Source organism: Drosophila willistoni (assembly GCF_018902025.1).
Source record: "Drosophila willistoni isolate 14030-0811.24 chromosome XL unlocalized genomic scaffold, UCI_dwil_1.1 Seg141, whole genome shotgun sequence".
NCBI lineage: Eukaryota > Metazoa > Arthropoda > Insecta > Diptera > Drosophilidae > Drosophila > Drosophila willistoni.
The window spans coordinates 12,437,251-12,452,245 of record NW_025814052.1 but is presented as its reverse complement, the minus strand read 5'-3'; the positions used below and the strand labels follow the sequence as shown (position 1 = coordinate 12,452,245).

At 38.7% G+C, this 14,995-nt stretch overlaps 2 protein-coding genes across 2 annotated transcripts in view; one reads left to right on the top strand and one right to left on the bottom strand.

The window, feature by feature from the left end:
• The window catches only part of LOC6641472 (innexin shaking-B), a 52,017-nt gene extending 40,355 nt beyond the window's left edge, over positions 1 to 11,662 (bottom strand). Inside the window, exon 1 of the mRNA XM_015178612.3 lies at positions 11,194 to 11,662. Within this exon, the coding sequence (XP_015034098.2) occupies positions 11,194 to 11,552 (359 nt within the window). The 5' untranslated portion in view covers positions 11,553 to 11,662. The remainder of the gene's footprint in view (positions 1 to 11,193) is intronic.
• LOC6641470 (glycerol-3-phosphate acyltransferase 4) lies at positions 7,341 to 11,124 on the top strand. Its single transcript, XM_002064183.4, has 3 exons — positions 7,341 to 7,586; positions 9,677 to 10,458; positions 10,540 to 11,124. Exons 2-3 carry the CDS (start codon positions 9,681 to 9,683, stop codon positions 11,046 to 11,048), a joined length of 1,287 nt encoding a protein of 428 aa, XP_002064219.3. The 5' UTR covers positions 7,341 to 7,586; positions 9,677 to 9,680; the 3' UTR covers positions 11,049 to 11,124.
• Positions 11,663 to 14,995: the final 3,333 nt, after the last annotated feature.

The window sequence follows — 14,995 nt, the reverse complement described above, 5'->3', positions numbered from 1 at the left end:
GGTCAAACAATGACAGTGGCCCGTAGAATCCTAAAATGGGCCACAGTCATCCGAATTGGAAAGTGATCTATAAAACAATTTACGAAATCTCGGATTTGGCAACGTATGTTAGTTCTTAAGTAAGTGGAAAGATAATACCAAATAGGTAATTGGTTAGTTTACTAAGTAGAATTACTTAGAATCAGATCAGCACTTGGCTAGTTTCATTCTGGGGAAGGCCTCAACAGACATTAGAAAACCCAAAGTCTTCGTTTTATTTCGGTTGACTGTGTTTTTGTTTTTCTTTTCTTTTTTTTTTTAGACTAAGAATTTTATTTATTTCTTTTTGTTGTTTGTTGGATTTTTCCACCTCGTCGCTGTTTCTGCACTATACACTTTGAAGTGGGTATAGTAAAAAGTGCTCCAACACACAAATCACGTCACACTCTTCACGTCTTCACATTGTCGAAACAAAACTTTGCGCCCTCAAAAAGGAACACGTCCGGGATAGGATGATAAAGGACAACGGCAACACCAGTCAGTCTTTAATGGGCTACAGCAACAACAACAACCACAACGAAAGAGAAGAAACGAGAACAGGAGAACGAGAGATGAAATACAATAAAAAGTAAAGAAAAATAGCAGCATCATCATCAACTAGCGCAAGAGCTTGGTCAAATGATGGCAAGGAGGGGGGGGAAGAGTGGATAGGAGAAGAAAATGTGATGGTGGTGCGGGTGGTTTGGGTGGTTCGGGTGGTTTGGGTGGTTCGGGCGGTGTGCCGCATTCCGCTGCTTGTCGTCATTGTCGTCGTCATTATAAGCATAATCTTTAATAAACGAGTGAACGCCATGGGAGTTCTTTTCGTGTCGTCCGTTTACCATTTCTTTCTGTCTTTTTTCCCCATCCAGGCTTTCAGTTTTGTTTTTTTTTTTTTTTAGAGAGAGAGAGTTTTCTTTTTGTGCCGCGGGCGCGTCTCAAGCGGTGGCGGCCACAGAATTTTTTCAAGTGAACGAACTTTTAAATTAATTTAGACATAAGCAGCAGCTCTTTAAACTTCTAGGCAACTTTTCTTAAGGGTTTTTCGCTTGCCTTGCCTTGCCACACTCAAAAGTTATGCCGCAAAAAGAAAAAAAAATAAAAAGGGAAAAAGAAAAACGAAAAAGCATAAGCAAAGCTCGAGAGAGCGAAAGGGACGAAAGAAAATGTAATGTATACTAAATGGATATTTAATTATACTTTGGTCAAGTGGAAGAGAAGCTTGCTTGTCGTTTGGCTAGACGATGATGTAGATGAATAGGTGAAATTGCACCTGAGCAGGTGCAAGTGGCCAGGCATTGGTCAGAGCTGGACGAATTTGCATGGAAACAAACGAAGATTAATATATGCATTAACTTCGTTGATCATTTGTCTAGACTCTGGACTTGATGATGAAACCAACAATTAGCAACACTTAAAACAAACCTAATATCTTTTCTTTCCATTCTACGCTTACGTTAAGTTTTAAAAGGTTCTTTCAATGCTAATAATTAGTAACTAATGCTAGTTAATCTATATCTTGTATTCAGAAGGTGCGACAATTTCATATAATCGGTTAAAGGAAAGTTTTAACAGGAATTGCATCGACCTTAAAGTGAGTCAACTTTAACTGCTTCTAAACTGTTTTTTTTTATTTTATTTGTTTGGTCTACTTAATCAATAGAGTTTCATTTGATGTTTGCTTAGCCTGAACGAATGCAAATATTCCCATAAGCATAATTCATTGTATGTTGCATTACCCTTTCCTGTCCCATTGTCCCTCATTTCCGGGTTTTTCTTGCTTTTTTGTTGTTTGCGATTGCACAAGATGATGAATTTATTGAATAGTCACCAAAAGGTGCATAATTAATGCAGTGTGTATTCCTGTATTGACATAAGAATATCCCAAGAAATGTATGCATCTCCCTCTCTCCCCCTCGCTCTCTTTCAGGTATAAGTGTGTGTGTGTTAAAAAGCTTGCTATATTTTCATATGTTTATTTTGCAAGTAAAGTAAAGTATGTATAAATTGCAAACTCAACTGCATCCACTCCCGACAGAATACATACATAAATCAAACCGTAAGATACACAGACAAAGGATTGGATGAAATATACAATGGCATGAGAAGGAGAAAGCAACTACAAGAGAGAGAGAGAGAGAGAGAGAGAGAGAGGGATTGAAATTTGCATAAAGTGGTAAATACAAGTGAAAGCCATTTGCCGATATTAAAAGCCCAGCAGGATATTATGAAATGGCCAAGCATCGATCGATCGACCACGACCACGACTCCGACCACGCCCACTATCATGCCCATGCCCATGCACAAACAAACAAACAAACGCACACACACACACACACACACACTTACACATAGTCATGACCAGACCGCAAAATGTTGAGCATATTGCCCTGGCAATAAATTGACAACCGACAAGCATAAACCAAATGTTATTTAAAACTTAATTTTCGCCCCAAAACAAAAAATAAAGAAATTCATTCAAAAGGGCAAAAACAAAATTCAATATTATAAATTAAATCTAAAGTAGAAAAAGAGCAATAAATTTATTATATATCTAAATGTTTAAACTAATATTTTCTTTGGCATATTTTTGTTTTTCCTTCTTATTTTTCTTTGATTGCATCTGAAATTTCTATCTAGTGGCTGCTTCTTCTTTCCAGATTTCATCAGCATTCAGAATGAATTTTGTACATTTCAGCTGAAATTTTTTCATTCGCTCCCTTTCGTTTCGTTTTCCTTCTTCAGTAGAAATTTTCATACATTTATATATAAGTATGTATACATATGAATATATATATGAACAGCAAACAGAGGCAGCAATTTTCATATTTGTTTGCAAATACAATATACCAGGACATGAATACACATATCCCCAGCGAGGCGACTGCTAAGAGGAGCAAGGGAGAGAGAGAGAGGGAAGCCTCATTGAAAGTTTAAATTTCATTGTTATTAATATTTAACATGTTGAAAGAAAAAAACAAAACACATCAAACGAGGGCTACAAGGAAAACCCCTTGGAAAAAATACCATAAAATGCAAAAATAACGAAAACTGTAACTGATACATACATACATACATGCAAATACATAATTAAGCATAACGGTAAATCATGCAAATTATAAGAAAATAGAGTGAAGAAACTTTTTAATAAAATATATGTGCAACAATACAAATTTGAAATGCAAACAATTCTCGAGCTTCCCTCGCCGAAGAATCTCAACTTAACTTGACTCAGCTCGACTTTGCCCATAACTGCAATGTGTATTATTGTGTGGGTGTCCACCCCTCCCCCCTCCACCCACCCAACGTTTGCAACCCGTCACTCTCTGCGTGTATGTGTGCGTATTTAAATACAAGCTTACACACATTTCATACAAGCGCATAAGAAAATATTTGCACTTATGTATGTGTGTATTTTGTGTCTGTGTACTTTTGTTTAGTTTTCATTCTTTCGTTCTACATTTATTTTTTTTCTTTCTTTCGTTTTTGTGTGTTTTCGCTCACTTTTGAAAGTAATATTCTTAATTTGTATAAAGGGAGAGATGAAACGTAGACGAGAAACAGATACAAAAAACGAACGAGATGGCACGAAAGGGAGCAAAGGAACCTTAAAGCCAGTTTAACTTAGTTGGGCATCAAAGTTAATTAAGAGAAACAATGCTTTCAGGCTTTGCTACTACATTTTGAGCTGCCAGCAATAGTCAACTATATATATTCATGAAGCGAATACAGGATATATGTATATATGTAAATACACAGACACATATCTATAAATCGATAACAATAAATGCCACAAAAAACAAAAAGGAACGAAATAAATGGAAAAAGAAAAGCAAGAAACACTTTGCTAATACATACAGCCTAAGGCAAAATGACAGCCATTTACGCCATTTGCCCAACCACCCAAATAATAAAATGAATGTCATGTCGTTTCATCTGTACTTACTTTATATGCATATTTTAGTTGATTTTCATACATGTTGCCATTTTTAGTTACATTTCTTCCCACACACACACACACACACACAACCACAGGGAAAGAGAGAGAGAGAGACATAGCCGGGAAAACTCCTTTGACTCCATTTTACTATTTGCATTCAGGGACCAAATGCCAACCAAACACACAAAGCTAATCAAATTTGCAAAATGCATTTCATATTACAAATACAATTAACAAATTGCTTGACAAAAAACCAACAATATGTTATCCTAGAGATGGAATTTAGTATTTAGTTTAAGTAAACTAAATAGAGTTGAGAAGCTATCAATGATAGCACTGTCATTTGAACAAGTTAATAATGATAATCCTAGGAACTGGAATTGGAACTTCAATTCGAATATTTCTAATTTCATACAAACTGATCAATTTAAAGACGATTCTCTTACTACAAATGTATGTAGAGGGCAACTTTAATGATTTTCCTCCATATTTCTTTCTCTCTATATATGCATACTATGAAGACTTATTGCTGGCAGCCTAACAAGGGCAGATGGGTCTGCATTGGGTATGTTATGGTCTATGGTCTGGGTATGGTCTGGTGTATGATGTCTGTCCATGTGCATTGTCCAAGTCGTTCGTTATAGTCCGGGCGGGTGGCTTTTGGACGTTTTCAAAATTTATTACATTGCACCGACAAGTTTCGCGTGTTTCGTTCAGCGCCTACACTTCACTTAACAGCAACCACCGGCGACCCGGCAAAAACCACCGTCTGACGACTAACGCCCACCACCCACCCACCATTCACCACCCATCAACATTCAATGCGACGTGCAACTTTTTGCACCAAAGAAAATATTTTCCCCAAAAATTCTTTCCATTTTCAGTTTCTCTCTCCTCTCTCTCTTTCTCTTTACGTTGGCAGTCAGCAACAACTCAAGAAATAAAGCAAAAAATATATGTATGCATGTTAAAAATAAATATAAAAAATAGTAGGTAAATGAAATATAGGAAAAGCAGAAGAAATTTTTTAATTGGAGCGACTGAAAACATCGAGAACCATCTCCGTGTGCATCTGCAGCTTCGTTTCAATCTGCAAGTAGTGCCGTAAAAGTGCACTGACCCCAAAGCGACCAACGAACATTGCGCAATAAATACGTCGTGTATAGACGGAGGAGGGTCGGTGGATGGGGTACGGAGGGGGATATGCACTCTATATGCATTCGTATACAAAAAAAATCTCATGGCGTTAAAAAGTTGTCGAAAAAGCTGTCAGACGAAACCTGTGAGAAACGGAACTTAACACTGCATCGGCATTGCTCTATATTTCTCTCTTTCTCTCACCCTCTCACTCTATTTATCGCTTTACCATTCACCCTTATCCTTTTTATGCCTAGTAATATTGAAATAAATTCTTTTCACTTATTGTGAGAATTTCAAAAGTAAATGCATTTTTTTTCTTTGATGTTTTACAGTTTTCAAACATATCGATTACTCAAGTCTGGTGTCGATTTTTGATAATCGATTAAACATGTTCGAAAAAAAACTTGTTTTCCTCTTAGGTTGACTTAATTTGGTGATCTATCCTTGATTATTCAGACTTTCTAGATTGATCTATTTGTCATTGATAAGCCGTATGTTCTGATAAATATTCAGTCTCTTTCATTTCATCGATTATTATAGATCACGATTAATCGAATTTAAAAGAAAAATTTTGTCTTACATCTAGGCCATAACTTCTAAAATTTTGGAGCCAGCTCTTTTTGCTCTAACAATCTCGTAAAGCGTCCATTTTTGGCCAAAACGGCTTTTCATGTGCGTTCAAACGCAAAAGTCAAAACACAGTTCAGTTCAGTTCAGTTCGGTTTGGTTCGGTTCAACGAACGTTGTTGAACTTTAATGTTTGCCTGCGTTTCTTTTCAGAAAGAAAGAGAGAGACCAAGAGTTTGCCGCATAGTTGAGATTGTGGAATGGTTAAAAGTGATAAATCTTTATCACTTATTTAACGAAGGCTAAGTTGATTAATTGCCCACAATAAACGGGCACCGTCTGCGGGAAGGAAATGAGAACGATGGTTGAGCGTACTCAAGGACTCAAATCTCTCAAAGGGAAGTCCCCATGGTTTCTTTGCGGTCCGCTCTGGTCCCTCAGTTGCTTCGGGTGGACGACTGACAACTTTCGTCACGTAACGTTCATCAAACGGAAATAATTTATCAAAAGTTGGCTATATACATACAAACATACCGTATAATATATTAAATAATGACTTGATGACACCAATAATAATGAGAATCTGAATTTGAATCCCATCATCTTTCCCACATAATTAGTCGTTTAATTCTCTCAGAGAATCCCACCAAAACGAATTTCAAAGAACCACTTGACAGAGTGAGAGTGAGGGAGAGAGACACAGAGAAAGCATTAATTGATGCGAAAGTAGCAGAAGGGGGTTAAACCGGGTGAAAGATGGTGGCTAATTAAAAATACTCCAAAGAGCAAAAATAAATTACATTTCTTGTTTTTGCAATTCGTATCTGCCTCTGCCCCCTCCACTCACACTCGCGATATCGCTCTCTCTCTCTCTCTGTCTCTCTATCTCTCTCTGTCTCCACAAGAATTATGCAAATGTTGGCGATGAGCAAACATACAAACAAACAAACAGACAAACAAGGCCTATGCCATGGCTCCGGTCTCAGTACCCAATCCCAATCCGAATCCCAAGTAAATGGCATAAACCAATTACGGACCATCAGAAGGAACCCATCGAGTGTCAAAGGGATTTATGTTTTAAGACCCCCCAGATCGTCGTCGTCGTTTTTGTTGTTGTTGTTGCTGTTGTTGGCGTCGTCGACAGTGTGGACAGAGACCGGCCAGCAGGCATTAACATTAGGCAAAGAGGACAACAGGAGTCGACATTAAGTAGGGGGAATATCCTTACGCCTTACGCCTGCCCTTTTGCCCAACCGTCTGCGGGTCATCATCATCATCTTCATCATGGTATGGTATGGCAACACTTTTTTAATTAACTTTGCTTAAATTAAGGTGCCCAAGTGGGGTTTTGATGGCAAGGGGAAATCAGCATTTAAGACTTTCGCCAAGAGCCATTCAAGTATAATGGCATAATGGCCTAGCATCTTGTGAGTTTCTAATGACCGTTCTATTCCAACGTTCCAATTCACTTGATTCACTACGCTTGTCTCGATGAAATTAATCGAAACTTTAACTTCAACCCATTGATCTATCTAACTGATGACAAAAAGAAGCCAACATACTCTCTATAATGTTCAAGACCCTTTTTGAGATTTTCATCACAATCCAAGCAAGCGGCATTCCCAATAACTTGTCACCGAAATGTTATATACCAAGTTCGTAGAAACGTCAAAGTCAGTAAACGAAAATTTTTCACTAAGCTTGTATCACTCCCTATACTTGCTTAGCTTATTTTTCACACTTATATATTTTGTATTTTTTTGGTCGTCGTCGTCGGCGGCAGCGGCGGCGGCATCATCATCATCGGCGTGGTCTTTGAGACTATAATACAATCAGGCGGATCACGGTGACGAGTGACGAGAGCTGCCATAGCGACAGCGACAACGACAACGTCAGGGCGAAACGTGGCCACATAAACCAGGTGAGAGAGTGTACCGAGAGTGTAAGTATGCACACACACACACACACACGCACACACAGCCGCAACGAGACGCGCATTACACGCAAGGTTTTTTCTCAAAAGTCAGGCAGAAAAATGTTTTTTAAACGCTAAATTACTTTTGAATGGCAGGTAGGTAGGTAGATGGGTGGGTCGAGCTGGTTGTCTGCCACGCCCCCCAGTCAGTCAGTCAGTCAGTCAGGCAGCCAGCCAGCCAGCCAGCGTCACAATTTCACTTTGTGCTTTCTCATTTGCCTACCGGCGCTCTCCTCCTCCAATTTCCAACCATTCATATCCCCTCCATCGTACTACCAGGTGGATTTCTCTGTGTCTGTGTGTTTGTGTGTGTGTTTTTTTTTTCGTGTTACGTCTGAAGAGCGGAAATGCTTATCCCAAAAACACTTGAGCATCACGTGCTGCTGTGTTGCTGCCTCCGTTGAGGCGACAACGCGACGCGATATTAATGTCGAGAAGTGTTTTGCGTGAAGGAAACATCGACCGAACATACACACTGATAGAAACCTTTTAAGGATGATTCCCACCTCTCCCCTCCTAACAAAAAAAAAAAAAAAAAAAATAAATAAATAAAGGAGACATGAGTAAAAAGAAAAACAAAACTCCTTTACTCCTTTGATAGAGGAAATTATGTTAAAGTCCTTCTCCCAACTGAAATGTAAGTGAATATTAAAGACAAGGATATCGAACTATTCAATTAGCTTTATTTAGGATTTGGTCTTTGTTTCGAAAGAATCGAAATGGTTTATAGTTTCTAAGAAAAGAGCATGTAAATGTCGGTGTGCTTTTATTTTGGCTTTTAGAATGACTTTTCTTATTTTTCGTTTATTTTTTACTTGTAAGTCTGTCCGACCTCAGCCTTGCCTAACTGTGCCACAATCCGCTGTTTCGTTGCCATCTCCGTCGCCATCTTCGCAGCGGCGGCAGCGGCAAGAGTCGCCGCCTAAGGTCGTTGTCGTTGGATGAGTGTGCTGACAAGAGGAGTAGGAGGGGCTGGAGGTGGCTGTTGTGGGTGGGTGGTTGGTTGGTTGGTTTGGTTGCCAGGTTATGTGTGTAGGTGTTTTGAATGTTTAGCTCAAGTGGCTTTTTAAAACACATTGTATGCTAATTAAGGGCCCAGGCCTGAGACCTAAATGAGTTGTCGTTGTTTGCATTTGATAAGCAAATGATTTTTTCTCTCTCTCTCTTTAGCGGTCTTCTTAAATCAATGGCTTTGAGTGTTTGGCGGTGGTGGTGCGGGTGGGGAGGGGAGGTGAAGTCAATTTTTTTCGGGGTTGGTCGTCGAAATTGCGTAATCCTTAAAGTTGAATTCCTGTTTACAAGCTGTCATCGGGAATCGTCCCAATTTAATTAACGAATTAACAAAGCCAGCCAGAAAGTTTTTGTGGTTTTTAAGTGAATTTGGTTGGTTGTTGTGTGCTCTGTCTGTCGGATGGAAGGTCCGGGAAGCCGGAAGGAATGACGGAAGGACGGAAGGACAAAACGGAATGGAACGAAACGGAACGGAAGGAGAAAAGTCGTCGTCCCTGCGGCAAACATTTTGCGGCCTTGTTATGCATAATTGAATTATTGCCATATGAAAAAAAAACAAAAAAAAAAACCAAGAAAAAGCAACAACAGCAACCACATTACAAAATGGGATAAAATATGACGACAAACTTTCTGCTCCTTTTTTTTTTTTTTTTTTTTTTGCTACTCGCTCCTTCTTGCGTTTTGCCTTTTGCTTGTAAAAATAAATCAAAAGACACAGCCAAAAAATACAAAAAACAAGAGGAATGAAAGGCAAAAAGCCAAAAAGGCGGCGCCAAATTGAATTAGTACTTTAATTGCGGAAATTTTTCTGGAGGGGTACACATTTCTCATCGCCTCTCACCCGACTCCGACTGTTCTTTATGTAATAATAATAAGTTTAAGAGGGTCCTAAGCCACATAAAGTAATTGTTGCCTCAAATGGTTTGCGAATTTTTTTTCGCAGATTTATACAATTTATTATACAATGTGAACCATTAAGAAGGTGCCTAATCAAATTTGCATTGCCAATCTCTCTTTTCTTGCAGCACAATGTGGTTGCTTAATGGATCTATTCTCTTGATTTTCATGAGCTGGGTTATATGCCTTGGTTTGAGTCTAATGCAAAAACCCTTGATGGAACTCCTCGAAAAACTATTCATTTATAGTTCGAAGCAATTACAAGAGACACTACGCAAACGAGCACTCGAAGAACGTGCTGGAGATTTCGGACCTACTAAGCAGGAGCAGCAGCAGCGGCAACACTATAGCCAACTAAAAAAGAAAAAGACGACATCGAAAACAAAGAGGACAAATAACCCTAAATGGCCACCCATCAAGAATCGATTGAATCTACGCATGGAACAATGTTGCGATGTCATTGCTGGTGGTCTGCGTTTAGTGCTCGACGATGAAGTGACCTCCAGATTTGCGGCCGCACAACCGCCAGCCGGTGAATGGAATCTGCTAACACGTAATCTACGCGAAAAGAAGCGTCGATTGAATTTACGTTTACGTCTAATTTGGCTAGCTGCCTGGCTTTTACGTTATGTCCTACTATTGCCCGTTAGAGCTATAGGTTGCTCAACCTGTGTGGTCGTTATAGCAATTGCCACCGCCCTTTTGGGCCTATTGCCCGATTGGCCCTTTAAGCGTCCTGTTGTTGAGTATGTATTGCGTCAATGCTTCCGTTTGACTGCCTCCTGTATACCGGTAATGATGCGTTTCCATAATCTTGAAAATCGCCCCACTTTGGGCATTAGTGTGTGTAATCATACAAGTCCATTGGATGTTCTAGTTCTGATGTGTGATGTCCACTATTCGCTAACAGGTAACACACACACACACACACACTCAAACACAGAGCTAATCACCATCAGAATCAAATTGCTAACCCCCGGTCTCCCCACAGGGCAACGACATGATGGAATTTTAGGTATATTGCAACGTTCTTTGGTTCGTGCATCGCCGCACATGTGGTTCGAGCGTCGAGCTTTGGGTGAACGTGAAGCCCTGGCCTTGCTTTTGCGTCTCCATGTTGGGGCCAACGATCGTCCACCCATCTTGATATTTCCCGAGGGCACTTGCATTAACAATACAGCAGTTATGCAGTTCAAGAAAGGTAGCTTTACCGTCAGTAATGTTGTCTATCCCGTCGCCGTGCGCTATGATCGTCGCTTTGGCGAGGCCTACTGGGACAGCACCAGATACTCGATGCTTCGCTATATGCTAATGGTCATTAGCTCTTGGTGCATCACCTGTGACATTTGGTATTTGCCACCAGTGTTCAAGCTACCCGATGAGACCTCAATTGATTTCTCGAATCGCGTTAAGGCAGCCATTGCCGCCCAAGCGGGCATCGATGATCTACCCTGGGATGGCAATCTAAAGCGCTGGAGTCCTGTCAGGGATTGGCAATAGACTAGAGCGACTAAAGCTACACTAGAGATACAATCTCAATCATAATAGAAGTTAAAAATAAATGAATGGTTATTAAGGGTTTTCTTTTTTTTTTTCATTTTGGGACTATATGTTGGTGGTGGTGGTGGGTGGATGTATCACCTACCGTTTCGGTTGGACAATCTTTCGTTCGTTGTGCCTTATTGAGGCATTTGGGCCGTAGCGTCCAAGAAGATGGGCACTTTGGGATTGAGTTGAGATACCACCGCCGGCGGCAGTGGCACTGGCCGCTGTTATCGCTGCGATACCACTGCGTAACGAAGTGCCTAATTCACGATGATGCTGCAAGGCGCCACCCAATGCCGATTGCGATTGATAGGCATAATCGAGACCAGGCAGCTCTAATGAGGCTATCGGATGGATGCGTGTCAAAGAGAGGGTACTCTCTAATACAGTGCTAAGTAGCGGGGCGCTGCGCAGGGATCTCAGACTGCCGCGTCGTGTTAATGTATCCGGTTTATACATCTAGATGCTTAGGCATTTAGTGTTTGCCGTTGCCGTTTTTCACGCAACTTGCCCAATTAGTCTGGGTGACACCTTTGCGTTTTGCTGTTGATTGTTGTTGATTGTTGACTGTTGATTTCTTTCGTTTTAGTTGCTCACTCACACGCTTTTTCACCGTTTTGTTTCATTTCATTTTCATTTTGCTTTTCTCTCATTTTGTGTGTCGTGTGGCAATTAAGTTGTTCGTGTTGTTCTTGTTGTTATTGCTAATGTTTTTGTTTCTTTTTCTTGTTCTTGTTGTTGATTTAGCGGGTCACGCAAACGAGAAAACCTTTGCCTGATCCCTGACCGCTTAGTATTTTGTTTTATTTTGTTTTTTGTTTTTACAAATTGCTTGTCGCTCTGAATTGCATACAAGACATTTTTTTTCACTGAATCAAACTCGAATGTGAAGTATATAGCAACTAAATGGCTAATTGAATAATATATATATATGTGTATATATATTTACTTGAACTAAATCTAGATAATAATAATTGCAATAATTGATATTGAGTTCAATGTTGCTTTGTAGCTAATTTACAGCTAATATGTACTACCATGAAATTTAGGGAAGAGAATGATTTATTTGTGGATTCGTGTGGATAATCTCTCCATGAGTATTTTTTTAAAATAGCTCTCCCATAGTTAGCAAGATCTTAATAATTACACTATTTCATTAAGTCAGATTGAGCTCTTAAGTTCTAGATCGATAATATGAGTTTTAAAATTTTACAGAATTTTCTGCTCTTCTTTGAAAGAAAATAATGGTAAAACTTATAAAGAAATGAAACAAATCGTGGATGGATCGAGGGGTAGACATTCCCTCGAAATATCGATATTACTTAAATTTTTGGTCTTGTCTATACGCTTAACTAGTATATCTTCAAAGTGGTTGGTCAATTATGATAAATCCTCAATCCCCTTGGAATTAAGTGAATTTCCTAGACCAAAAATACTTTCTAGATTGAAACAAATTGTTATTATCCAAACTTTTATGCCAAAGAGATCGCTATCGAGTGTGTTGCTTGATAGGTCTTGACTTTCAAAGAAAGTTCGGAGTGTGAGAACAGATGGACAGACCAACAGAAGACTGCTCTACTAAGCATTAGATCTAGCCGAAATCCAGTTGGATTCCTGCCAACTAAAAGGAATATCAAAAACGAAATGGCTTCATCTATAATTCCCAAATTCACTGCAAATTGTCAAGTAAATGATATACAACTCAAAATCTCCATAAGCTTAATCCTTCTAGACCATCAAAGCTTAGTTACGAATCGATTTGATCTTAGACTTTCCAATATCGAGATAAAATGGTTTTAAATGTGGATAAATACTAAATTATGGCTGAAATGTATATATATCGTAGAATATCGACTGAAATTATGTATTTATTGGTATATATAATTATATATATATATATATATATATGTTTGGTATGCAGGTATGAGTGCAGGTAATAGTGTACTTAAGATTATGAATATTTTCAAATGCTTTTTGTCGATTGAAACTAAACTCACTTGTATTGAATCTAAACGAACAATGATGTATCTGTTGATAGTTTCTGGTGCACTTAATAATGGCTATGGCATTGGCAGTGTTGAGGAGCCGTTGTTGTTGTTGTTGTTGTTATTGTTGTTGTTGCTGTTACTGCTGTTTGTAAGTTGGATGGTTGGTTGTTGCTGGCCCCGGTGTTGTTGCTGCTGCTGCTGCTGCAAAGTCCCCCACGGTTTTTGGGGACAACAGAACCGGCAGCATATGCCACTCCTTTCTTCCTCTTTTTTTTGTTTGTTTGCGTTTGTCTTTCTTTATACTTTTTTTCAATTATATATGATTTATTTGATATTGTTTTTTTTTTTTGGTTTTTACTTTTTGGTTTTTTTGGGGGGTGTAGGATAACTTTTATGTTCACTGCACTTGTGTTGAATGGTTTTTTTTTTTTTGGTTTATAAATTGATGTTTGTTTTATTTGAAATTCTTTTTGTTGTTGTTGTTGTTGTGTGTTATTATTATAAATTTAAAATGATTTCTAAAGTTACTGCATTTTGGTTGTATTTACAGTTAGAGAGATGGGTGTTGCAATTTGTTTTACACTACGAAGAATTTGTTGGTATGAACAGGGACAACAACGGCGATTGACTGACTGACTGACTGATTGAGTGGGTGACTGACTGGCTGACTGACAGACTGACTGACTGACTAATTGATTGATTGATTGATTCTGATTTTGAATTGAACCTACTGGGAATCAAATGGGCAATCGCTTCATAATTGTATGTTGATTCATCCGCAAAGTGCTGCCAGCTCTATCTCTGGCCCGGGCGTCTTGCCACCGTGTCCAATCCATGTTTTTCTTGCCCCTACCAGTGATCGGATCCTGATCAGGTTGTACGGGGTTGCCTTACACTCCACTCCACACAACGTTTCGCCACTCCCCCACCACTTCGACTGGGCAGGGGGGAAAAAAACCACAAAAAAAAAACAAACAAAAAATAACACACACTATTTACTTTTCAAGTAAGTCACACACATGAACATCTAAGCGATCTGTGAAATATATAAGAAAAAGAAGGAGAAGGTATATATTTAGTTGACTGATTATTGAATACAAAAGTTTATATAGAATCTTGGAATAATAGAATCTTAGTCTAAAAGTAAGTATACGAATTATTCTATATATTAATCTTTAGGTACCAGCGATTGTTCTGATTAAACATGGCAATATAAAACTCACACACACACAGATATAAGACGAAATCTATTGCCTACTTTTTTGGCCATTTACGATTATTCTATTTGCTTTAGCTCATAAACTGATTTCACACGAACGCACACAGGTGTTGTTCGTTTACCTTTGTTTTTGTTGCCTTTCTCTTTACCTATCTACCTACCTCCCTCATTCTATCTATCTTGTTATGTGTGACAAGACAAGATTTGTGCAAATAAACTCAAGTTTTGTGGCTATAATCTCACGAATAATTACACACGTAAAATGAAATTTGATTAATTCAATATTTACACTGTCCGCCCACCTTCCCCACCAACGTCACTTCCGCTCCCCTTCCAGCGGCATATCCGGCTTGTCATGTATGTGTGTGAAACGTGTCTGAGCCAAAGAAAAACCAAAGAAACAAAAAAAAAAAGTTCCTTCAGTTGTTTGTTTGACTAATAAATTTTTTGGAGAATGCCAAAAGTAATCAAATAATTGCTGAAAGCCAAACCAAAGATAAAAAAAAAGTAATGAGTCGATTTCTCTATACTCTCACATAGTTAAACATTTTAAGGCAGTATCTAAGGATGAAGTTTAACTAAATACAAGAGGCAACAGGATATGCAAGAATCTCGAGAAATTTCTAGAAAATAGATCACAAAAATTTGAATAGTTCTGCCAAACTTTTTATCAAATTCCATATACTATACTTCTT